Genomic DNA, 27,453 nt, shown 5'->3' with positions numbered 1-27,453 from the left:
AGGAAGTTGTTGGCTTCCATTGAGCATCCTGATCAGCAAAATTAGGCCTAAAGGCGGATCAACTGAAGACATGGTATTGTCAAATATTTGATGTAGATTTGTTCGGAGACTGAACTCTCTCAATACATAGGTGTTAGATAAGTGTGTATCTTATTGTGTTTTACAGACAATCTGACTTGAACATAACAAGGTCCCCGAGTCTGATTATGAACACCCCTATTTATGAGTGCATGATTGTATATGATTGTATTGAATTATTTAACTTTAAAGTTTTACAGACTAACATTATACCACAATATGATATTTTTACATTTGAACCTGTTGAACCTTATCTATAGCGACTGGTTTTGCAAAAGTGATTACATTTACAATTCAAACACATTTTCTACCTTATGTACATTATATAACAAAAAGCAACAGAAGAAAAAAACAATGAAGGCTTATTCCTGACTATACAACACGGTGTATAATGATGCTATGATTGTTTTGCTATTATTGACATTTGCTATTTGACAATTTTCACTTCTGCCCGGTCATGTGATGTTAAAGAAAAAAAATTATATGTGTATGTTTAATTGATCTAGTAATGCTTTTAATTATATGTATTGTTGTATTACAGGAATCTGAACCAGTGTATCGGACTCTAAGTCACGTCCGCGAGATTATAGGAGACATTTGTCACAGTGGAATCTCAAAGGCCTTTTCTCAAAATAAGCAGCACAATATTACAGATGAACTTCTGCTTATGATCAAAGTAACGCGAAAAATAATATTTTTCTATTGAAATAATATGAAAGCAGAGTTGAGTTTTTGTAACAAAATGTGTAATATGTCTACATCAAAACGGTAGAAAAAAAAAGAGTTTAATTTAGTGGAGATCTCTAAATGACGTCAAGCTAAACGGAGTTTAACTGTTTTTGTTGGAAGAGTTTGTTTTAATGATCAATAGATAACTTAATAGTTTGGGCACAAGGTAATTTTCTTACCAGAACACAAATTTGACGTGACAGTTTGTCACACTAAAAGCTTAGATACTGTTCCTGATCAGAAACACTGAAGTCATTGGATGTCTTGTCGACAGGTTCTTGGTAACATAGGGGAGCCAGTCCAATATGTCTATGACAGTAAGTATACCGGAATGGAAGGCGGACCCGGGGATAGGAGACTGGTCCAGGCTTTGTTACAGTGTGCTTATAATACAGATCTACCTCACAAAGTCTCAAAGGCAGCTGTACTGGTAAAGTGTTATTTCTTTCATGTATTTAATGTATAATATGTACAAGTGTATCAAAGTCTGGAAGCTATGATAATCTTTTCATTACCCTTCTGAACAAATTAATGTTTTTCATGTTTAAAGACTGATGATCAGTTTCTGCACAATTGCCTTAAATAAAAATCCAGTTGTCGTTCCTTACTTTAATCTAGGCACTTCATAAAATGACGTTTTCCCCCGAGATGAAAGATGTCCTCTTTGGTATTCTTGTCGACCTGAATCGACCGCCCTCCTTACGGACAGCGATATTCGAACGGCTAGTGTTACAGCCAGACCGAGATCTTGCCACGAAACTCCACGATCTCGTGTACACCGAGAAGATGATCTACATGGAGAATTATATGATTACCTATATCAAGAGTCTACTACAGAACGACCAACCAGACCTACAACAGTTCGTAACACTGTTTTGTGATATCAGCAGACTTTGAGCCAATTAAACATTGATTTAAATGAGAGTTATAAGATGTCAAGCAGCATTGTTCTCCCAGATCATGACAGAAATATTGCTAACATTACAAATATCATCTAGACACTGGTTACCTCATTACAAACGTTTCAAAGCGAAAGTAAAGGTTTTAATTTCACTTAATTTTTCTCCTTTCTTTTTGCTTAAACAAATATTAACTATAAACAATTGCCAATCTTTAATAAAAGAGGTGTCTGTGTTTACATAATTCTAAGAGTGTAAAATTACTGATAGCCATACTGGTGCCATATACTGCGTAAAATAAATCTTTCTCTGGAACACATATATTTTTTATTTAGTTTTAGGTTCTAGTTTCTTTTCAATGCTTTTTCGCCAGTATTCCTATCTTTTGTTTTGGTTAGGCATTGTTCGATGTGTTGTAATTTCCTGGTTTTCGCTGTTGTGGACGTCCTGTTGGTGACTTTAATTTTGACTTTTCATCCTCTCCAGTCATTGCTTTGTATTGTGTGTATATTGTTACTTTGGGACTCTGCGCTGTACTTTGTGTCCCTGTTTTTCTGACGATGCTATTTTTGTTTCTTTGTAACCCTGTTGCTATTTTTGTTATTTTGTACCCTTTTGCTATTTTTTTTTTTGTGACGGCTTAAGATATTTTCTTTCTGATACATTTTAGCTTACGCAACATCTGGCAGGACTTAATTGATTCGGACTCCAGAGCATTTCCATATGGTAGTCGCCAAATTGGAAAGTCTAAATACATTGAGATGTCCCGCTACATCAGGTATGTCCAGTTGATTTTTTTTATACTCAAAATTATTACACAAAGTTTGCTATTGTAGAAACCGGTCGCAAAACATTTACATCCTTTTTGTGATTAAACATGTCTCTGCGATGTTTGAATATTGGCTCTGTACGTTAACGAAGAACAGCAAAGTCTATATTCATAAACTGTACAAGTGATACTGAATTTACCTATCTTTATTGATTCATTAATTACAATGGGTGTGTGTCATGCTTGCTGGCCCACGACGGTTTCGGTTAATCTTTGAGGAATGGTTTTTACAGATTTCCTCTCAGCACGGATTATCACGGCTTCCAGATTGAACTAGACACTGTTTACAACATTGCCAGCCCTATTGTCAATGCGATTGTTCTCCGGGTCAGCTATTTTGCTGGTCACAAGATCAATCTCCTGGAGGTTGCTGCTGATATTGACGGTGAGTTTGTCTATATATTATATTCATCACCGCTTTATCATTCTTTGGATGATCTACAGATAAAATCTGAAATAAAAAAAATACATTATTGTAATGCGTGATCCTTATGTCAAAACCACATTTACCAATCTTTGACAGTATCTGCAGTTAAGGCACTTGAAAACTTTGTCTAAGAACCAATTTGTATTTCATGCATAAAAAGGAAAATACGTAATTCTTGACAAAACTATTTGCAGAGCTTTCTGAAGACGAAATCAGTGGTATGGTCATTCAGATTGCTTGTTTATTATACGGACCACCCTCTTTAATATATGAATTATTAACTTTTATAGTTAACTCGTCTAGTTGTTCAGCAAACCATAATCCAAGCTTCTTATTACCATTCAAAGTTCAACCAAATCTAAATTAGAATTATTGTCTTATTGTGACACATCCAATCAATGGGCATTGTGAACGGTTCGAGAGAGGTTTACGCCAATCCTGAGATTGTTGCTATAAAAGAAAACAAGTTGTCTATAAAACAATTTGATTTTTCAACTTTTAGATCCACTACCGGATTTATCTAAAAACTAAAGGACCACTGTCATATTTAGGCTTTGTTTACAGTGAATAGCGCTATCATGGTGGTGAACTATGTTTGAATGTATTTCGTGAAAATTCCAAATTATTGTGCTATATATTTCATCAAGTGAACCATTATATCTGCGAATGTGCAGTATCCAACTTTCCACCCGGCGAGATGAAATATAAAGGTTACTTATCAAGAAACAAGGCATATAATATTTATGACAATTTTTCCTACCTTCTACTGATGTCATGTGCTGCTATTGCTAATGCGTGTTCTATATGCGTATTCTATCACAAATACTCCGCAAGATAATAAGTTAAGCACAACTCTTCAAATACTTTAAAGTAAAGTTATTAGATACATCGCATGAAAAACTTTAATTAAAAAATAGAACAGGAATGCATAATGAAAAATACCAACATGTAAGCATAATCAGAATCCAAAGTTTTAGAATATGAACAAGAGAATGATTTACACGGAGACTCCTGAAAAATACAAGGAAAATAACACCAGGTGTTCCTCAGCGAACTTCTCTGCCAGGGTTGTCGTTCCTTACAGCCACGATGCGCGCCAGGAGAATTGATTTATTCTTGATGATGCGTAATGATTGGTATAAAACGAGTGCAACAATGAATACGTAATCTAAGCTCCCTAGTTTTTTCCAGCCTCCATGTACCTTTGATTTGTATCATGTTTCGCCACGTGATATTGATATTGTTTCGAGTTTGTCGGTACTTTCCTGTTGTTTCTTTTAGATTTCCACGTCCTTGTAAATGAAGTCACGAGAATCTTACCACTTGGCGTACCGATACAACCAAGGAATTCACGCCGGGAAACGGTGTTTGCGACATTGCAGAAAGACATTGTAGCAGCCATTTTGGAAATGTTTGATGAAATTAATTTGCCTCAAAAGAGCATCCCCGATGGTTTAATTCATGTAAAGGTATTAGGTAAGTAAACATTTAAGTTTAACTATAGGGCATCACTTAAAGCTTGCTCTTATGACGAAAATATATAATCAGCAGAGTGTGAATATTCAGTTCTGAAATTACTATCTAATGTAATGTAGATAGTAGTTATGTCTGTACACAAATAGAGATGTTGAGGTATTATTGGTGAATTGTTTTAATCAACCAAGCTAATTGTTCATTTTTAAGGTAAAGAAGTATGTTTTCTGGATATTCGAGATTTGCAAAAGAAACTTTTGAATAAAAGATCCGGACAGTCGTTTATTAACACTTCGAAACGATATTTTTATGCAATACTGGAACAACTTCCAATGTATCGGACCAGGTATGTAACATAAAAACGTGTATATAACAAAAATACAAGTATATATGTACAACAATATTACGATATATGTGAAATTTACCAATTTAAATTATTATAATGTGAGAAATGATTTACTACAAAGTTAAATGATATCACAACATCTTCATTGATACCTAATAGAATACACACTATTTTAGATTTATGTACTGGTAAATATCTGTCTACATAACCCTATAATTGTGTATAATGTCATGTACATGTGACGGTGATGTGTATGTTTCAGTTCTACGTCTCTGGTAGACATTGTCAAAGTGTTACCAACTGTTGGAGGATTTCCACTTAATATGACGGTTTCCGTAGCAATGACTATTGGATTGGGATTCAATGCCAAATTGACCATGCCCGATATTCTTAAATTGAACACCGATGCCCAGTTGGATACATCCATTAAATCACAGTGTGTATTGTCATAAATTCTAAGTGACTAATATCTCCTGATTTAAACAAATATCTCCACGGGGTTAAGCTGATAAAATCGTTTGCCCCAAGTTCTGTTTAATCTAATATTATACACACAACATACTGTCGTACCAGTTGATGTCTATCTGAATCTCTAGAGACAGTTTTGTTTGTTGAATAAACAACAAGAAAATACCAATTTGTGAATATGATCATAGTCCAAACTCAAAAACATTAAAACTTGGTAAAATAAGATTTACGCGGAGACTCCTGATAAAATGGTTGTCTTAATTAACTTCTTGCATTAATCACGTACGTTAAGCAACTAATAACAGACGAATCAATCTATTCAAAAACTCAAATAGCATGAAAAATTAAATGGACATCATTGAGACGAAACATGATTCATTTGAAATTCAATTTTGGCCTATCTAGAATTTAAGGTCAACTTCGTTCCAGAGGGTTATTTTTACATAGCTGTAATAAATGTTAGTTTTTTTTTATCTGAATCTTGTTAAATTATGATCTATTATTGCTTCCCTTTGTACAGATAATAGATAAGTATGTAGCACTAATTCTCTTAATAGTGCTGCTGTACATTTAAATGGAGAACTGATGACGAGGTTTGGTCAACACAGTCTTTCTGGTGCTAGAGCAAGTTCATATGGATTATTACAGATGTCGCTTGAACCGTCTTTACGTGTAAATACTCAGCCTTATCCAGGCAGGCCACTGGATATTTCCGTGACTCAAACCAACACAGATTCCAAATACAATATAGCCAGACTAAGGTATATGTGAGAGAGAACACGCCTCATGCTAGGCTAGGAGGTATAGCTACATGTGATCGTGTACAAATAATAGCGTACCCTTATATTGTGTTTTATAGTTTAATTAGAGTAAGATTAAGGTACGTCTGTTGGCATTAAAACCACAGTTTAGATATATAGGACAGACTAGTTTCACATTTTTTTTTATAGATATGACAATTAAGATATGGATTTAAAGTGGGTTAAACACAGCTTCTCTGTCCTCCGGTTTGAATAACATATTTGAAGCAGATATCTGAAGATTGTCGTGACAGAACATATGACCTACTGATTTGTCATTTATTGCCATTTCATCTTGGAAAGTGGGAACTTGTACTTGATGACACCTTCTGGAGAGATGGAGGAGGTAGAGCCAGATCAGGAAATCCAGACCACGATACATGATTGTGATAGAGGACTTCTCTCTGCTGTCACGGGTAACCAAGTGTGCTTCACCGGTGTGTTCCCCAACACGACATCGTCTACCAGTCACCCTTACTTCCCCTTATCTGGACCGTTTCATTTTAGCCTGGATACACGTAAAGTTGAAACGTATGCTAATTCCTTATCATTCCTTGTCTTTTTATGTATCATAATATCATATATTATTGTGTAACCCAGTGTAGCAAAATTTCCGAAATTAATGTTGTTACGAGTCGTTGCTATTTTGTTGCAAACAGAGATGAATACCAGTAGGATCTTGGTTGCCAAATAATATGTTATAAACAGTATCTCGTCTGATGTTTCAACAGGGAAAATTTTCAAAACTCCACATTCAGGATTTTGAAATTTGAAGATCACCTTTGGATCAACCTGACAAGGCAAGGTAGGAACATGTTTGTATGCATATTTTGTATGAGCAGGGTTTTGGCATATCTTAATCATTTCTCTACCGTAAAAGTCTTTCGGGATAAGTAATTTAACCTTAATTTAACCAGTTTAAGAGCAGTTGAATAACATCCTGCTTTGTCATGGAAGTTTGGTTAGAGTTAAGCTGCGGCGGATAAAATGAATCAAATTGCTGCCTCTAGGTAACAATGGTGTTCAATACAAAACACTATGTTTAAATATGTTGAGGTCAATCCGACTTCATCCCCATAATTTGTAGATATTCTTGAAATAACGCAGATGTATTCAGGACAGTACATAATCTGTCTTTGGAGGTTTTTCTTTTGACGATGGAATTCTTCATAGTCTATCAGTGTATTGATGATCCAATAAAACATATTAAGAAGTATGGTAGAGGTTCATAACTAACAAAGACATTGAATCTGCATTTCGTTTGATCCCAATTTATCCAGATGATTATGCAGTTTTAGGTTTTGAAACAGAGGATCAGTATTATTCATATTGTCTTGCCAATGATGTTTGTTTAGGGCCTTTAGCTCTGTCATTCATTGGATTTCAAACCATAAGTTTGAAGTGACAGAAGTAGTTCAACGTTTTGGACGATTACCTTTTTCATAGTGCCCCCTAATACGCAGTAATGTCTCATAGATCCAACAAATTTTCTGTCAATTTGTTCGGATACTTCTATTCCTATCAAACAAAGCAAAACAGAAATACCCTCATCATGCTTGACCTTTCTAGGCATTGAGATAGATAGTGTGGCTATGGTAGCACGGCTACCAATAAATAAGGTAGTAAAAATAAGAGACAGTCTGGATTCCTTCGCTCAGCTTCGTAAGAACATACTAAAAGAACTCCATTTCTTAATTATGTTGCTTAATTTTGCTTGTCGCAGGCTAAATAAATAAACTAGTACACATTTAGCTGTTTCGATATATGTGAAATTCAACGTCTATATTCTAATGTTTTTTTTTTCAAACATGTGTATATACATTAGAATTTAAATTTCTTTTTCCACCACCTCCCATACTGCTCACCTTTTGCAAGGTATATGCTTGCTTAGTGGATAATTTGTTCCGTCTTTTGGTCTTGTCTATTGTGTTTTAACAATATTTATTTAAGAGTTGAAGGTAACATTTTTGATATTTGTTATATGGAGTTTTTCATACACCATCTTTGACTTGTCAACTGTTTTCATAACATAATTTACAATTTATTGACGTTTTTTCGTACACTCATCTTAGACTTGTCATTTCTTTTACAAAACAATATTTACAAGAAATGTTGTAAATGTACATTTATTAAAATTTGTTGTATATGTACATCTTTATGTATACGTCGTTTAATCAAAACAGCTTTTTTCAATTCATATGTAGAGTTTGTTGTTTTCTGTTGAATTAACACGCCTAACAAGCTCGCCATGGTGATAAAGCGTAAAGGGAATCATTTATAAAATTACTTATTGACTAAATAGATCCTGAATGAAATAGAATATAATATAATTCCTTATATAGACATGTCTGTAACAGCAACTTTACCCTGTACTTTACTAGATGTTTTTTTGTCTTAATAAGCTATATAGTCCTAAGTACCATTGGCTTCCTAATGATAACAAATCAACCTCAATAAACAATTAAAGAGCTACTAAAGTTTGTTTCCCTCGCACATTACAAATACAGTATTTTAATAGTTACAATTATTGAAATGATGTCCTCTTATTGTCCTTGGCCCTATTTTCACATTCAAAAGTTACCCAGCTAATGAGGACAATTTAAAATTCATGAAAAGGACAAAAATTATCTATACTCCGCGTTTCGAAGGAATAACTGATAATTATCACCACAGTAAATTGATAAAACTTTTCCTTTCACTAGATTTGTAGATAATAATTAAATGCCGACTATATTCCTACGATACTTTCATAATATATATAATGGACATGTTTTTATAATGCTAGCTTTATATAGCATTCAAATCGACAACTTACTTACAGTTAACTAGAAGCCTCACATTTGCTGAATATAAAAAAAACATGTTCTTGATGGCAGTTGAGTCCAAACGTAAGTTATCATTATAGTTATCCCGCGTCAGTGTGCTCCTGTTTAATTCCTTTATGGACTTATTCAGCATTGTTCCATTGTTCCCAAGACTTCAATGGACATTATGTTGAGAATTTGGCACAGCACAACACAGGTTCTCGTAGTCGACCCAATTATATGATCTACTTATATGTCCATTACTTTATCATATGTTAACTTTTCACATACTACTTTTTAGGTTTTAGCAACTTATACGTTGTGTTCGGTTGCTGTTTTGCCTAAGAAAAGCATTTCGCAACAAAAGCATAGAATGCTATATTCACGATGGTTGTTAGAAAAAACTGAAATCTCTAGGCTTATACTTCATTGTAGGAAATTACGTGAAATGCCTTATTTAGTAATGCCGCGGTTTGTACTAAGTTGTGGTGGTATAGGTGAGTCTATGACACAACTCCTGTTTCTTTATTCAGTCAACCTTGAGCTTTATGTCAGGAGAGCTCTTCACTGATAGGGCCTGTTTCCAGTAATGTTAATTCTCCATAGGAGCCTGCCCCCGTATAATTTCTTATCTAGCTCAACTACTGTTTTTTTCTTTTCCGAAAAATAATTTTACACCTTTCCGACACCCAGGTTTCATAATTTCAGTGAAAATGTATTTTTATAAAGTTGTCAATTTCAGCATCAAAGACATAAGTTCGTAAATAAAAGAAGGTTATTTCGAAATTGTAATTCGCAACATAGTATAAATTTCTTTTGATAAATATTTCCAAAACATCGTGTTTATTCATAAAACATAAAAAAAATATATTCTCGGATGAAAATGCACTTGCAGAGACACAATTATGAAGAAAAATGACATAAATTTGCAATTTTCTCCCATTATATAGTTTTGGATGCAAATTTCCATCAGAAAATCGGATAGAGCTTTACTTGTTTCATATGTGTACCAAAAATCAGCTAATTCCATGTGGTGGAACGTTCTCATATCGCCGCCTGAATGTGGTTGTAAATTGAAAGAAAAGGGGAAATGAGTAACAACCTTGTCTGAAACCCTATTATATAGCTTATTATATACAAACTTTGATATTGAATATCAGAGCGGATATTTTCATGACAGTTTTATGATGTGTAACGACTAAATAAATAGTATCGATATAAAGATTTACACTGAGGACACCCTGATACATGAGTACTGTTCTATCTCAAGCTGTCCTCTTCTGAATTTTCTGATCGTGTGGCCTTGTACATTTATCCGTATCTTCTTGTCTTTGTCTATACTTTTACGAAATCATTCACTCGACGCTAGCTATTCTTGTCTCAATTTCCTTGTTTTATTGTCCCATCTCTAAAGCGTTGTGGCTCTGTCAGGGTTGGGACCCTGACTTGTCTCACTTTCTTTGTGCCTGCCGACCACGCCACATCGAATAGATAGATTATCCATATGAAATACTTTATTTTGTTCTAAGTAATCAATCAATTCTGCGCTTCTTGGAGGTATTGAATGTGATTTATTATATTGTCTTGTTATTTTGTGTAATTAGTTGTTCGTTATTTATCACACATTTTCGCATAATTGTACCAAACTACTAAGTATTAGCTGTTTACAGCAATCATCGGTGGTTTGCTATTTTGTTACTTTATCGACGCTTCATCAACCAATCTTTATTGTTTCAAGATGGAAGGTAAATGTGTTGGAGAAGAGTGTCAAGTATACTTCAAGAAACGTAGCGGCAATAAGAACAGAAGTGCACGCAATGTAAATAGTCCACAATATAAATGGCTCCTAGATACGCTGGTGCAACAAGGATTGATGTCAGCAAAGGAACAAGTATTCATTTGCCAGAAGTGCTACATGAAGTATCTTCGGAACAAAAATCAGCCTGAACCTGAACCCGAGCACAACCAGGAAATAGAGGAAGAAGACGACTCCCCGTCCCATATCCTGCCGTTGCTGACCCTTTATGATCTTTTGAATGGATCATCTTCACACAAAAAATGCTGTCTCTGTCTTGTTACCTTTCCAAAAAATGGAACAAAATCATCAGTCTTACCAAAACGTGCAAGACATCACCTGATCTATTCACACAAACTGTGGTGTCCCACCTCATCCCGCGTCTGCTCCATTCACCTTATTGGTAACGACTTAGATCCGTCTACAGAGGTTGTCCTTGATGGTAGAGGTTCCTTGGAATCTCAGTTATCATCAAAATCGTCCGAAATCATTAATGACCTCCTAGAGGTGTCGCACGTCCTTTCACAGAACCAGTCTGCGTTTACAATAAGCTTTTCTTCTCTTGATGACTCGGCATGCATGGCCTGGACAGGTTGGTCCAAAGATCAGTTCCTCGAAATCCACTTGCACTGTTCCCCATATCTTTCATCTGGTATATATACCAAGACTACACACGATGCTCTATTACTGTTCTGGGTAAAACTGAAAACCGACATTTCCTGGAGTCAGTGTTCTTCTCTTTTTGGAATTTTCCAAGTCAAGTGTGTCCAAAACTTTCCACTCCATAGTACAGGCATTAGACACATCGATAGTCCCACAATTTCTAAGTCCGGATCACTTGACAAGAGAACAATTGCTCGGGCACAATACTGTCTTTTCAGAAGCATTTTTTTGAGATAAAGCCACTGCCATATTAGATGGCACCTATATTTATATCCAGAAAAGCTCCTACCACAAGCTCCAGAGAATGTCCTACTGTGGACAGAAAAAGAGAAACTATGTCATATTCATGAGCATCGCCTTACCAGATGGCTACATTCTGGACACCGTAGGACCATTCACTGGCAGCGAAAATGATGCTACAATTACAAAAATGTCATGGACAAACTAGTTACTTGGCTACAACCAGACGACAACGTTGTCGTTGACCGAGGTTTTAGAGATGTCCTACGGTTCTCGAAGCCTCTGGCCTCAATGCTAGCATGCCGTCATACCTGAAACCCGGTCAAAGTCAACATTCTGACGTCCAAGCAAATCTTGATAGAACTATCACCAAATCGAGGTGGATTGTGGAATCCTATCATGGTCGTCTGAAACACTGGACGTTCTTCCGAACGCAATCGGTGTCTAACAGCTTTATCAATGTCATTGAGGCTTTGCTTCGAACCGTCACAGCCTGTCTGAATGGTATTAGAGGACCGATCTACCAGAGATCTCCAGAGAGAGATGCCAAAGATAGGCTAATGGCTGAACGTATGAAGGACCGTTTGACAACACCGAATGGTTTAGCTCAGAGAGTCAAGATAGATCCGGCAAGGTCCGAGTTTGTCAAGATGGATGCATCTTCCGTACTGTTTCCCCGTCTCGATCTTGATTACTTGAGAACCATTACGTGTGGAACGTATCAGATATCTCTGGCTCCTGGTTACATCGCCGAACATTTAAGTGATGACGGAGACTATGAGGTGTGGCTTTACCAGCACTCCCAAGACCTTCTCCGATGTCAAATACATTCTCGACACAAAAGCCAAACGAAATACAACGTTTGGATACGGTTCACCGTTTCACCCGATGTTGAGGCCCCAATAAAGGACTACTACTGCCAGTGTCCAGTTGGAGAGAGAACGATGGGAATGTGTGCGCACATCTCCAGTATCTTGTACTACCTTGGGTATTACAGGACGCTGGAAAACCCTCGACCATTACAACCACAGGTAAAGAAATTCCGACAAAATAGTTTTCCATGCGGCAACGGAGTGCATATGTCGAAAGTATGTTTGGGGCTCGATACGAAAGATCCCCGTTACCTTGTGACTAACCAAACTTATAAATATAGGTATTATACAATCGCCCGTAGCTATGAACACTCCCGTAAATGCGAAAACCAACCAAAATCATAAGGAACACGTTTTGTTTGTTGTTCTGTCTATTTGTCAGCCAATGTCTTCAACCACGGGGACTTGTGAAGTAGCCATCTTGGATTTTTTTTTATGAAAAAGTGTTTCTCTCACTTTTTTTCATATCTGTGTACATATTCTCAACATACCGAGCAAATACTCTCGTTTTTTGTTAATTATCTGAAGAAAGTCGAAAATCGGCAATTCAACCATAGGCTAATTCAACCCAACATTTGAAAATGTTCCACCACTTACATTTTGATGATTTTTCCTCTCATCAATAGCATATTACGTACTATTTAACAGGATAAAAATTGGTTTCCATCCAACGCCCATAAAAGGGTGTATTCTCTAAAAAAACACAGTTTTTGTGTCTAAAATGTTATCATCGAAAATGGCATTTTTGAGATTGTTTCTTCCATAAAACAGCTAAATGGCGCGATGGAAACATGATTTTTTGTCACAATCATGCCATGAATGTATTCTTTACGGTGACTATCATTTGATTAGATTTTCATTAATATTTTACATAACATGCACATTTTATCAACACTTAGACAGCTTCTGAAAGGTACAACTTTGAGGAGCCATAAAAAACAAACCAAGTGACCTAAATCTTTATACTTTATAGATTTGTGACCACAACGGCATGGGCAATGCACCACCAACAGGAAATTTGAATCAGAGAAGGGGCCGTTTTGGAAACCGGCCCTTTCTATAGAGACACTTTGACATTTCCAGAACGATGTTTTCTCATATCTAAACCCTGTAATTCAAAATATCTAAAGGGCGTATTTTAGCATCAGGATTTAGCAGAATACCACAAACTGAATTTGAGTCATTTAGTATTACAATCTTAGTCTTCGGTTTCGTTTTGTTTTATTTCTTGGTGATAGTGACAAGGAATTATGTTGTTTTAGTATTTTTTGTATATTTGTTCAATACCCATTCTTATCAGTTTCAATTTTCTATCTATCTTGATAACCGATTGATTCACACTTATCATCACTGACTTGAAAGAAGGACATATCTCTACAGTCCAACTGCGGTCACTGTTCAGGTTTTGTTTTACATCGTGTATTCTTATTTATAGTCAATATTAACATACACTTGATTTTATTTTCACAAAAATACTAAAAAATCTGTCTTTCTGAAATCATAATTTCATTCTAATTTATTTTATTGCCTGTTTTCCATCTTTCTCCACTTAAAATAATGTCGTTGAAACATATTTCTAGCTATAACATGTATACGGTATTTTAAGTGTGACGTTGTGTTTAATATATTGTTGCAGGACAAGATAAAAAGAATGGACTGATCCTACATATCGAGACCAGAGATTATTTACATCAAGTGGAAATGTTGATTCCCGCAGCTCAATTACATTTCTATGCTAAGAAAGACTATACTTGGTCTTACGGCGTAATATCCACAGATTATCAGATATACGACTTCCATTTGAGTGAAGCTGGCACAAGTATCATCAGGTTCCTTGTAAAGGTTTGTCGAAATCCTAAAATTGTAAAGAATAGAGAATAACACACGCATGTGTAATTCGTAAAGACAAAAATTAAATGGGTTGAACTAAATTTTCGTTTCGTATACATGGAACACTTGAAAATAGAGAATGAAGTTTTGTATGTAGACATTTTGACCTTAATACATCTTTTAAAAGATGAATAAATTGGCGATCTAAATAAAATATGATTTTAAAAAATGTATCTTTTACGGTAAAAGGCAAAAGACACAACAATTTCATGTTTCTAGGTACAAGGTAATAAAACATTGAGCAGGAATAGGATTTCTATCCTAACAAAACGGAGAATCGTGGATGTCACACTGGCCATTCCCGGTGCGAGTCTGGCAGTCACAGTACACAGCTTCAAGAACAAGACAAGTGGACACTACAACAACGCTTTTAATATCACCTACCATTGGTGAGTGTAATGTCACATTTGTGACATCAGATATCAGGTTGATCTTATTTAGATACTTGTAAAATATGCCTGATGTTTTTGAAAACATTACCTGCTCCCATCCCTGGAAAACACGTCTAAATTATCTCATTTTTGAGGAGACGAAGCGGTCATTGGTTGATTTTTTCCCCTCCCGTGATTATTCTTCTTCAGTTCCAACATTCAACATTTTTAAACACTCTTTACAATATCAAATAAGTTGAAGTAGTCAAAGAAGGTAAACATCAATGCAAATGTATCGAATTTGAAAACATATTTTGTATTATGTAAAAGATCAAAAGATCAACTATGACTCGGAAAATACCCACTTTGGTAAACTACATCACTGTTGGTCCAATTGAGTTTGCTATCGTACGAGGCTTGAAATATCGGAATAATATGTAGCCTTGGCAAGCCATTCGGCTTAAAATTCAGACATAAGAATGATAAGATTTTCTTATAAACTTTCAGTTAAACTGAATATCTTCCAATGAATTGATGAGATTTTACAAAACGTCTTCGGTTGTTTCCGCGTTTCCTTCAGTATATTGTAACAAATTGTTGGAATTCATACTTCTTTCGGAATGTGTCTTACAAAGATGTGATATTTAAGTGTTCGAAAGTTTCGATGTCTCAATCTTAACAAGCTGCAATAGAGAAAAACATATTTAAATTGGTTGAATTATAGGACTTGTCTGTTCTTCTGTTTTTGTGTATTAGATATATAATTCCTGCATTGTATTAACTTATGATTGCGTTTTAATTTAGATCCTTGATATGGTTAGAAGTTGGCTTTGATATTCATAATTAAACTCTGCATAGATTTATTAGGTACCATCTTTTCTAAACATGCTATGTGAATATATGGACCCACAGTTAAGCCTTTTGTTTCTAACTTAAGCAAATGGGGTCCAACATGGGCAGTTAGAGACTTTGTTACAAAAATGTCAATACCCAATCAAAAAAATGGCTCAAATGACATTTTAAAGTTTGCGTTTGTCGTTACAGTATTAAAGATCGTCCCCTGATGTACCTTCTTCACTGGAACCCTACCTTAGCTGTACTTAATGGGGATACGTCTACCGTTCAGTTTGTTAACGATGTTGTCAGCGGTTACATTGGCGATACGAACATATGGAGAGCCAATGATTATATGCAGCTGAACTTGCCGGGTATTGCAGCCTTAGTAAATGATATAGTACTCTCATTAAGTTCAATCAAAGTAACATTTTTGAACTTAAAAGGCCGCATGTTTTGTAGTGCAGACAATTTTATTAATGCTTTTCTCATTAGTATGAATCTTTTGTTAAAGGTTTGAAGGTCAGTCTGGATAATAACATTGAAGGAAATATGACTCATGCCAATCACCAAGCAGTCATTGTATACGGAGGAGCCCTTGGTCAGGAGGTAAAATTTCCTCTTACACTCTTGGTTTTGCTTAGGAAAAATGTACATACCTTAACGTGCCTGAGGAAAGACAGCTCAAACACGCCTTATTCTGAAGAGATCATGTCACCAGTTTTTTTTTCAATGTAACTGTGCAACAATCGGATAACATGATTGATGAATGAGTTCTTCATTTTAAAACGCGTTTTCAGTTCTAGGAAAGAGTAAAAGAAAGATAATTATTCGTTTCTGCATTAAGTAGACAAAGAAATCTATATTCTGGATGAGATTGTTTAGAGTAACACACTATTAGCTTAAAGATATGCTTGAAATGTGATTTACATCAAATCTGTAAGTATTGAGTGGTGTTTATACACAGACACATAACACAGACTGGTGCATCAGTAAGAACTTCGATTCCTGTAACAGTAAACATGGATGTGCCATACACTAGAGTATGTTCCTCTTTAGTACTCTGACGAATCCTTAACGAATTAATCTGGGGAACGAAAAGCTTATATTTCAATTCAGAACTTGGAGTGGTGAGGCATTCTCACTATGGCGTTATGGGAACTTTTAAACGTCAAAAATGTCTGAGTTTCAAAAAAGGTACGGTAAGATTTCGCTTTAGGTTCTCACATGTCACATGGGGTTTGGGATCAAGTGACAACGCTTGGTTAGCAACAAACACTTTACGCGGAGTATCCACTATATGACTTAACACCATTATAGCTGGCACTAGTCGATTTCCACAAGATTTCTACGCATTTCCATACTTCCATACTTCTTGTTTACAGCATACACTGACAATGGATGCCCATGTGACCAACAGTAGCAATACCACCTACAACAGCTATAACTGTTATATGCTGCTATCACACACAGCGATGCCATACAACCTTTCTGTTTGGGGTTTTCTGAAGGGCACCAGCCAAAATCTATACATATTGGCGGAAATCGAACATGTCGCTATTTCCAATGCAGTTCAGGTAACTAGCTAAAATATCATAGACAGAGAGTAGTCTATGGAACTTATGGGATTACTCTTTTACGCTGTCAAATGTACACTCATGTATTGTTGAAAAGAAATGGAGTATCCATTGATATCATACCACTAGACTGTGTTATCATAGTTTTGATATATTTTGTGATGTATACAGCTAAGTATGTATAGGTAATGATTGATGACAGGAAACACCTTTAGTCAGAGACTCAAACAAGAATGATAGCGAAGACTGGTTGATTGGATTAAGTGGGATAGGAAACGCAGAGAGTTCTGGGACGGATGATTGTATGAAGATCCCCATACGGAAAGTTGCAGCATTGACTGTTGCGCGCGTGCCTGTGCCAGATGGGATAGAATTGAGGTGGGACTTAAATTACACCAAACAGTTGTGTGAGGGACATGTACTATACCGTACATCTGGCGTGTATGGTCGTCAGCCTGTCAACACACGCAGCAATTTCCAGTGAGTATTAAGATAAATACATTGGTAGCATGTCAACACTTAGAAGCTTTGCAGCTTAGAAGCAGTGATATAGAATTTTGGTTGAGTTGGAACATATCTATTGGCCATCTGTCACTTTTCTTAGAAATACCTGTACTTGTTTTCGTGCTATTATTATGAAAATGATTATATTTAAGTAACCTTTTGGTACAAACAAAAAACAAAAGAAATATCACCTTACCTTTTTCAATCTAGCTACTGGTTTACTGCAGACGCGGCTATTACAGAGTCGAGTAATTCCGAGGGACAGCACAAACCTGTGGTCAGTACCAAGTCATACAAAGGCAGATTTATTTTCCACGTTGATCATTTAGAATCAATCCACCTGTTGCTGGACTACAGCAGCCAATTGGTCAACACCTCCTACGTTCTACGTACCTATGAAATCCCAAAGAAGAGTAAATGCGCTCTTTTCCACTACAAGTTACATACTCCGTGGCCATTGTTCAACTTCAATATCAGACGTGAGTTATGATCATTCTATATCATTATACAGATAGCCAGCAATTTTGTTTATTTAAAAACCAAGAATAAATGTTAAAGCACTTGAACATAACAATTAAAATAAGCATGTATAAATTATGTTTATATTGCAGATTTTTATAATTGGACGGATCATCTGATTCACGAAATGGATGTAGCACTCGCCTTTGTCGATGTCGATACAGTATCTCATTATCACATGAGGTTGTTTAGCGACTTATTCAAGATAGAAGTTAATGGCTCAATTAACTCAAGGGTAAGTTCTATAAATTCTACAAGATAATGGCTCAATTGACGGAAGGGTAATTTCAATCAGTTCTACAATGATAATGACTCAATTGACTCAACGGTAAGTTCTATAAATTCTATAAAATAATAGTTCAATTGAATCAAGGGTAAGTTCTATCAATTCTACAAAGATAATGACTCAATTGACTCAACGGTAAGTTCTATAAATTCCATGAAACAATCGCTCAATTGAATGAAGGGTAAGTTCTATCAATTCTATAAAGATAGTGGTTCAAATGAATCAAGGGTAAGTTCTATCAATTCTGCAAAGATAGTGGTTCAAATGACTCAATTGTAAGTTCTTTCAAATTGGATTTTTGGATATTTTACATTCCTATTTGTAATTGAAGTCATGCTCTTTCTTGACGTTGTTCTTAGATAATCAAAAATACAATCAAGTGATTGTTAATCGAAAGATCGGGGTCATATTGTCTTTGTGCTGTCTGTTTGTCTATCCTCAATTTTAACCTTACCCATAACTATTGCACCGTAAGAGGTAGGGCTTTCATATTTCGAATATGTGTTCCTTGTTACAAGAACTTTCCGGAGGTACCAAAATTTGTGTCCTTGAGACCTGGACAGTAACCGTTGACCTACATTTATAATGAAGTAAAAAATAACAACCACAGTGAAATCACAAAATGTGCATGCAATCAGTACATGCCTTACACAAAACAGCTTTAATGTCCCACTTTAGAATTTTGATACAACCGGGGGCATAATGTTTCATAAATACATCTTGTTTCACATGCTATATAATTAAGTGTCGAAGTAAAGTGTAAAGAGACAACTATTCAAAAAAGGTTACTAAGATATACCAATCTTAATGACATAACAGGAATAACAAGTTTTAACAACATTAACAAATATAGTCTTACTTTAATAATGGTATTGGTCACAATAATCAGATCTAAAATCAAGCTTGATAATCGTTTTTACATTCAAGATTCTAACAGTCACATACTTATTTTAATAGCTGCCATGGCTACAAGGAAGATCAAACATCACCGGTTATTTTAAACAGCATGTGTCACATGGTATTTTACCACAACTCTTAGTAGCTGCAGAAACTTCAGAAGGCACTCTCGAGCTTAAAGCTGACATGATCAACACTACCCTTAGTACCACCAATATAACATTTCAAAAGGTACCTTTTTGTTTGCTGCATGCCAGGAATAATGCAAGCCTGCTGATCTTTGTGTTTTTTTGTTGTGTTATATGTAACTATTACTTTGCAAGATGGAGTATTTGGTGTATATAACAATAATAACGTTATGTGTAGAATTAATATCTCCTCATCGTTGCCAAATGTTTTAGCCAATATATAACTAGCTATGTTATCTTGCACCAGCTTTCAATAACTGTTTATAGAATTTATTAACTTTAATGCAGGATCACTTTTATATAACTGAACAATGACTCAGCAAACAGTGTTTGTTCTAAAAAAAGGTTTGTTTCAATGTTTCAGCCCAATGACGAAATTGCGCATTTATTTACGTGGGATATAGCATTGACGAGCAGCCGTGCTATCACCCACACCCTTAGTTGGAATTCCGATCTGGTCAATCTCCTCCTACAGGGCGCTGGTACCAAAGTCAACCAGTTGCGATTGGCACTTTTGGAAGCTGGGGAGGTCGCCTTGCGTAACGCCGGGAAATCCACGCATTTGATGGTTATACCATTTACAAACATGGTAGAATATTGAGAGCCTATTCTATCTCACAATCTAGATAATATACAAGCCAGTCATAAAATATAGATAACAAAGCTTTCCCTTTGCTTTCTTCCTTTTAGCTTAAGTGTTCAAACATGATGAAATACTACACGACTGAAATTTCATATACAAATACATGTATATATCTAATTATTTTCACTGGCATATTGGAAATTTCTAAGGTCATATGGCATTGTTTAAGTTTAGAATATATATAATGTCATTGCTCTTTAAAAGTTGCTGTAATATTACAACTATAAATGAATCTTAATCAAGCTGTATGAACTTTATTTCAGACACTAGGTGCCATGCTAGAATCATATCTGTATCCGCATATGCGAATCAATATGAACGACAGTGATCCTAGATCCTTATACATGGATGACAAATCTCTAAACATGTCAGATGATGTTGGAATTAAAGGAAGTAATCAACCAGGGACACCTTGGCCTTATGAGGCGAACATTGGTATTGCGCTTCGTTAAAACAATAATCTGTAACAATATTTATATCAAATGATCCCTAGCTTCCTCAGAAAAGTTTAATTGCGTGTGTACTTTTGTTCAACTTTTTAACTTTTTGAATAATATAAAACAATCATATCTAAATTCCATCTTTGTTTTGTAAAATGATAATACTATTTTTCTATGGCAGTCATCAATTTCATTCCGCTTTAACTGCAATATTGAACATAATCCAAAGACACTGATAATGATGAGATCAGCAACTGGAAGGAATTTTTTATCAACAGTTGTCGCTGGCAACGAAGTGCTGGGTATAATGTCAAGAACCATTGGGGAAACTCTGAAAACCATGGATAGAGTAATTTTTCGTCCACCAAGGATTGTGAATTGCGTGGGGAATTATCTTTTACGTCCCACGATACAGAAAATATTATCTGAATCTCGTCTAACCTTCACATTACCTGTCATCGGCCATTGGCAAACACTTTTAGTGAGTATATTCAGAACAAAAAATAGATGAGTGGAACAGAAACATATTCTTGGATTAGATAGAAATGTTATTACCCGTAATGCGACTTGATATAAATAATGGACGACCTTTTATTTACCTGTCACCATATTTATATCTATATCGATTATGCACTATTAGTGATCAATGAAGTAATAGCAACAGTACGGACAAGGGAATTGTCAAATTTCCGAGGCAACCTGCCCCTTTATCAAAACACACATGTTTCATAAATTACACTACATACATAGAACATAAAACAAATACAAAGTATAAATCTAAATCGAGAGCGGTGGTGTAAATTTTCGATAATCCTTTCGGCCGATGGACGCCGAAGGCCCTTTATAACAAAAAACCATATCAAAATCTTGATAAAAAAAATTGAAAATTGAAATGAAATTCAATAGGTTTATAGCCATTGACTGGGTTTGCTCAGGTGATAAGAGCATCCGTCGGCAATGCGGAAGTCCAAGATTTCTGATATATTAGTCATTTTGTTTACGGTTACAACAGTACAACTGTAAATTGATCCTATATAAATAAGAAACTCGCTTTTAAGAGTTTCAATATTAAAGTCAAATTGTCAGTATATGTGAAAATGCCCGAAACAGCAGTTCTTATACTCCTAGAGTCAGCTTTGTGTAGCGTCTACCGTTTAAACTGTAGAGACAATTTCCTTAGCTTAGTCGATGGTTGTGTTTTAATAGGGTAGCTCTCCCCTGTAATCGCATTTATTTGATTCCCCCTTTTTGTGATTCTGTATATACTAGTGTCCCTATGAATTATTGCAGTCGAGTCCACATGGGACCTACGGGTATCGTTACCTTAAAGGTGTGTTTAAGCGCTTGACGTCCAAAGACCCTGTCAAGAGCGACAAGTCAGTGACGGCTTACATCATCAACCGGCAGTATGTGATTACATACTACGGCCAGCATTACCATATACCAGGTAAGAACGGTGACCCTGTAGCTAATAGCATGGCATTGTCTTATAATCCTCATAAAGTGAACCTTCATTTCCTTACAATTTTAGATAACGGAATTAGTCTTACACTGAAATATTAACTTAAAAGTGAATATTATTGATGTCGGAACTGACCAAATGCATTTCATTACCAACGATAGCAGGAGTTGCTGCTATGTTAATTGTCATTAGTAAAATTGCATGATTATATGTTACTCAATGAAAGTTGCCTCCGGAGAGGATAATTTCTTTAACAGATGACGAGGCTGCCGACTGTGTCCACCTCCTGGCTGCAGATTTTGACCGTGAGACGTTCGCAATTTTGCTATCACGTCAGGGTATCACTGTGGTCACCAGTGAGATGTCAGTAATGTTGGAATTCGGTGGAAACGTCTTCCGCGATAACTGTCCACGCCCCGTGTAAGTAGAAATGCAAATTTTGAAAATCTGCTCCCTACTTCTGCCATGAAGAAACTCTTACGCTTACTCTATAACTTTTTAAACGGTTAAGGAAGAGAATACATTCGGGATGTGGGTTCCATTTTCTGTAACTTAAAAACCAAAGTCAGTCCTTTATCTGACTTGATATTTTCATTTTATTTGCATATACGTGTAATAACACTTAATACCCTTTTCAATGATTCGCTGACTCTTTTCTAGATAGAAATTACTACACAGTTCTACCAGTATTGTAACAAAACATAAACCCGCCTCATTTCAATGTTTGCAGATACGTTATCGGCAGAAAATACTGTTAAAGAAATGTCCTGTATTGTATGTAATAGTTATATGTATTTTAAAGTTATGCATCTTAACCACTGTTTTATGACACAATAAGACAGTTCGTGTACATGTACACATCGCCTCTCAGGGAAAAACTTTCTTTGTTGTCTACTTCTTTAGACAATTGCCTCTTGGATGTAACGGATGTCAAACCGGCGTATTTATGGAAGGTGACGATGTGGTTTTGACCATCACCAACGGCGTTCGTGTATCATGTAGACACCAAAGAGAAGTATGCAGTATCCAACTGACTGGAAAACAGTTTAGTCACTCGTGGGGACTGTTGGGCAGCAACGACGGGGAGCCAGGTTCAGACTTCCAGCTTCCCAATAAACATATCACCTCATTAACCAACAACTTTATACATGGTTATGCTGTGGGAGGACCACCAAAGTGCATTTCCTCAAAATACTCCCACCAAAATGAGACAAACGAAGTGATAAATCCTCATCACCGTTCTCCGAGCAATGTGACGACGCGATGTAGTACAGAAATGGCGGATGAATGCAATAGACAATTTATGCATGCCAGTAATTATTCTACTTGTGATTCTTATGTTTCATCGCAACAATTTTTGGTGAGTCAGAATTTATTTTTCTGTGATTGTACATATATATTAACCACAGGAAATAACTCTTCTTCACGGACCTGTACGTAGGTCTCGCTACATACATCAAACAGGTATGCAAGTTATAAATTCATGGAATCTAGCCCGATATTGATTTCTGATTTGACTGCATTCAATTGCTAATTGTCCTTTTCTTGTTTTCCGTCATCTCATCAAATCTATCTGTAATTCAGGCAAACATTATGTCTGTATAACATACATGTATGTTAAGGCAATGTATTGCATTCTGATAGAATCCATTCTTAATGTCTTTATTGAAATCTTGGGTTGTTCGCCCTGTAAATCCATTTTGTATGGGGAAAATCACATTTGTCAAACATACAATATTACTAAAAGCATTTTTTGATAAACCGTAATAATTTGATAACGAAAAAAGAGACATTAAAAATTAAGTTCTTAAAGGTCAATTTTTATTTTATTAGATGAACAAGTTATAACATAACCAAAGATTTTGGTTACTGGTCAAATAAATTAGCGTTTTTGTCTAAAATGCAGATGTAGCTAAACATTTTATCAGTAAGAATTTCTGTTCTGAATACAAGTCACTATAAGCAGGTTTTCCATTGTCTTATGCATTTCTTCTAAGTAACAATTAATCAAGCACGGACATTCAAACACTTTAATAAGTTGTATTTTTATTGCTGAAAAAGAAATTAACTTAGATAGCTTAATATTGAGCTGAAACACACAGTAAATTTGCATGAAGATAATTGTTTTTGGTCTTATGAATTAAAGGAATTTGATAATTTTGTCAAGATAAGCATTTTAAGGTGACTATTTGAATGGTAGATAACCTGCTTTGTTTACAATCTCAGGATAGCTGTTTATCGGAAGCTCGTAACTGCGATCGAGTTGCATCTGACGCTTGCAAGCACATCAATGCTTACGAATATGCCTGTCATTTGAATGTAGTCTATGACATACTTCACGGTAAGTTTTTTTATCGAAATTTTCGAATTATCAATATATCAACGAGTTTCATGTTTACTACCTGTATTGTCAAGCCCATAATCTTTATCAATATTCTGAATTTTCCCACCTATTCTGGTGTATGTCATTCATATTTGCTGTTCTGTAACATACAAATCTAACAAAAATACAAAATCTACTTTTACGTTACAGTGAATTGCAGTATAGACACTTCATCATCTTTCGTCGAGGGAAGTCGACAACCGGTGGATATTGTAATGGTGATGTCAGAGAATTTGGGATCCTCTCGATCTGACTTAGAGGCCCACATGGAGACTTTTCTACATCACGTAAAATACTCTTTACATAATGTTCAGCTTGGTATTATCGGGTATGGAGATGATGTGGAAATAACCGATGCTCTAGACCTTACGCTGTCGTCAAGGTAGGGTTGCCATGGCTTGTTCGCAATTAACATAGAACGGACATCACAAAGAGTATCTCAGTAACGAGTTATTGCATGTAAATTCCTGCAAAATGCTGTTTGATAGATGATCTGTTGTACACAACCTGTCATAGGAAATATTTCGCCACATGGACGAGAAGTGAGAAAACATGCATTATGTGCGTCGATACATAACATAATTGTAGTATTTTAGTCTAAATATTATTGTTACTTTGAATATTCAAATGTATTTACGATACTTACGAAAGGTACATGGTAGCCCTGGAAAGGTTGGATGTGGGAATGGATATTTCTCCATGGAGAAAAGCGTGGAAGCGGTTTCCGAACGTGAATACAATGAACGAGGCGTTGGATATGGCCGCTAACTACCCTTATCGTCTGAATACTCAGAGGGTAGTCATCGTTATATCAAGGGAGAAGGTTAGTGAGCACTATAAACTATTACAATGGAAATGACAGAAACTTGAATATTTGATTTTCAGTTATCTCCCCTTATGAAGAAGTGTCATGTTGACATAAGCTTATTTTGCAGTTTTCCTTGTGATCGATTCTTCAGCATCAATTGTTATACCTAAAATATATAAGATATAATACCAAAATGTTACTGTACTCATTGTTCATTCCTAAAATACCAGTCTGCTACTATAATTCAATATGAATATTGTTTCTTTTTTAAAAAATGCAGCTTCACTGATAGTCGAAAAGGGAATTTCAAACAACGAAATCAGATCCAACATATATAAGGAATTAAAGAGACGACTCTTAAACTTTGAATTGCTATGAAGTTCACTTTTTCAAATTATACATGCTTTATAATGAAGAAAAAAAAAGCCCTACAGATAATACATCATGTCCTTTTGGGATATTACATTTTTCTTGATAAACTTAATTTAAACTACAAGAAATGCTGGACAGCCGTCTTTTCAGGAGTAAGGCTGCAGATTTTGATTTGAAAGATTAGACTTTAATAACTCCCACCCTCAGTCTGTAAATAGTGTAAACATTAATCGGTTTGTTCATCCATGCATGTGACCGTCTGTATCACAGATCTGATGCACAAGCTATCAGACGTTCCCCTCAACATTTTTTAATTTACACTGTAATATAAGATCATAAAGTACTACATATGATCGGAGTTTAGTAGTTACCTATCAAAGCTGAAATGTCGCACATGACCGCTTTTGAAACAGAAAATTTACACAATACGTCTTTAGAACCTCTCTATGAATTAATTTCATGTAATATAACAGGACAATATTACTTAATTTTGTCGGTCCTTGGTCAAGGTTGCGGGGCAAAGATTGTACAAAAGCCACACAAAGAATAACACCTTTTTATGAAAATTAGATACAGTAGAGCCAAAAATAAATTAAACTGCATCATACCGCTCTCTTTGTTCTTTCAGGACTCGTTAGAGATGCTAAGAGACTAAATTTGAAGCCTCGGAGGCGTCTATAAAGAAAAAAACATTAATCGAGGATTAAATCGAAAGCTGGATGGGGAGTTGCACAAGGCCAATACCTGTGTATATTCTGAACCGTGCCCGGTCGCTTTTATTGAAATAAAAAGATTGGGGGAAGGCTGACGATACATATTAGTCCAAGGTCCCATGTTTTGACATATCTATTGTTTTGCAAATTGAAGTTTTCATTTTCGTTTCAGAATCCTTATATAAGCAACAGCGTAAAGTCCAGATATGAAGATATGAATATCATTGTGAATTCTTTCGGAGATTACGAGTCCATAATTCCTTCGAACAAAGTCAATGGTATAAATTGGGATAGTACCGTGGTATACCGGGATTGGATGTCCGCGTACCGTGTGCTGTCCCTCCCTGAGGTAAAATTTCAAATAATTTCATTCCTACCACATGTAAACTAAGTCACGAAGCTCAAATATTAAGATATACATGCTTAAAGTTAAAAGGACAATGAAGAAGGATAAATGGTAATTGAAAATGATACTAAGGAATAGATGAGGATGTTATATGCTGAAAGGAACATTAAATTACAATGATTCAACACAAGGAAAAACATGCATTGCGGAAATATGATTACGGAATATGAAAAACTACTATTATCTCAAAATTAAGGTAGTAATATTTATATAACCAAACGTTGACTTTGCAATATATTTGTATATGTTACATTATACAGATATTAGATTGTGGATCTGAAAAAGATGGATCAAAATTTCATTAGAACTTCATAAGCTGGTACTATTCTAATGGTTGGTTTTAAAGAAACATCTTGTGAAATACGTATGGATATGTTTAATGTACTTATATTGATAAATTACGCACTTTTTAGTACTTCTACAGCGTTTAATACTATTTTATAGTAATGTCCATGCATGTGAGTGTATAGGTATTTCCTGTTGTTTTTAATCTTTATTTTTTGGAGGTTAAATCCGTATCATGATTGTATTTACAGGGAGATCTCGTGGAGCTTGTGATAAATACTAAGGGAACGATCTTTAATGCTGACACGATCTTTAATAGACGAAAGAAGAGACTAAGATTTATTTTGAAGCACATCAAAGAACAGATACAGTTGAATAACGTCTGCTAAACTTTAGAGTGGGAAAATCACTCAGAAACCAGAATGTTTGTTTACAACTTCATTGGTTTTCGA

The 27,453-nt window shown here is 35.4% G+C and overlaps 1 protein-coding gene across 1 annotated transcript; it reads left to right on the top strand.

The window, feature by feature from the left end:
* Positions 1–730: 730 nt before the first annotated feature.
* Positions 731–27,453, top strand: LOC132561593 (uncharacterized). The gene is made up of 31 exons (XM_060226295.1): positions 731–754; positions 1,082–1,237; positions 1,426–1,667; positions 2,377–2,484; positions 2,769–2,920; positions 4,244–4,438; positions 4,646–4,781; positions 5,044–5,217; positions 5,807–6,010; positions 6,353–6,580; positions 6,781–6,854; positions 14,060–14,265; positions 14,533–14,702; positions 15,729–15,892; positions 16,033–16,127; positions 16,904–17,095; positions 17,298–17,575; positions 17,810–18,078; positions 18,211–18,353; positions 19,362–19,532; positions 19,854–20,078; positions 20,396–20,567; positions 20,851–21,053; positions 21,863–22,019; positions 22,292–22,454; positions 22,938–23,394; positions 24,261–24,375; positions 24,568–24,799; positions 25,069–25,240; positions 26,483–26,659; positions 27,253–27,453. Exons 1-31 carry the CDS (start codon positions 746–748, stop codon positions 27,388–27,390), a joined length of 5,577 nt encoding a protein of 1,858 aa, XP_060082278.1. The 5' UTR covers positions 731–745; the 3' UTR covers positions 27,391–27,453.

The sequence above is a fragment of the Ylistrum balloti genome, unplaced genomic scaffold (genome assembly GCF_031769215.1).
Source record: "Ylistrum balloti isolate Yb309-2 unplaced genomic scaffold, AGI_CSIRO_Ybal_v1 Utg369668, whole genome shotgun sequence".
Classification (NCBI taxonomy): Eukaryota; Metazoa; Mollusca; class Bivalvia; order Pectinida; family Pectinidae; genus Ylistrum; species Ylistrum balloti.
The sequence above is the reverse complement of the archived record's forward strand: the minus strand, read 5'-3'. Positions and strand labels throughout refer to the sequence as shown.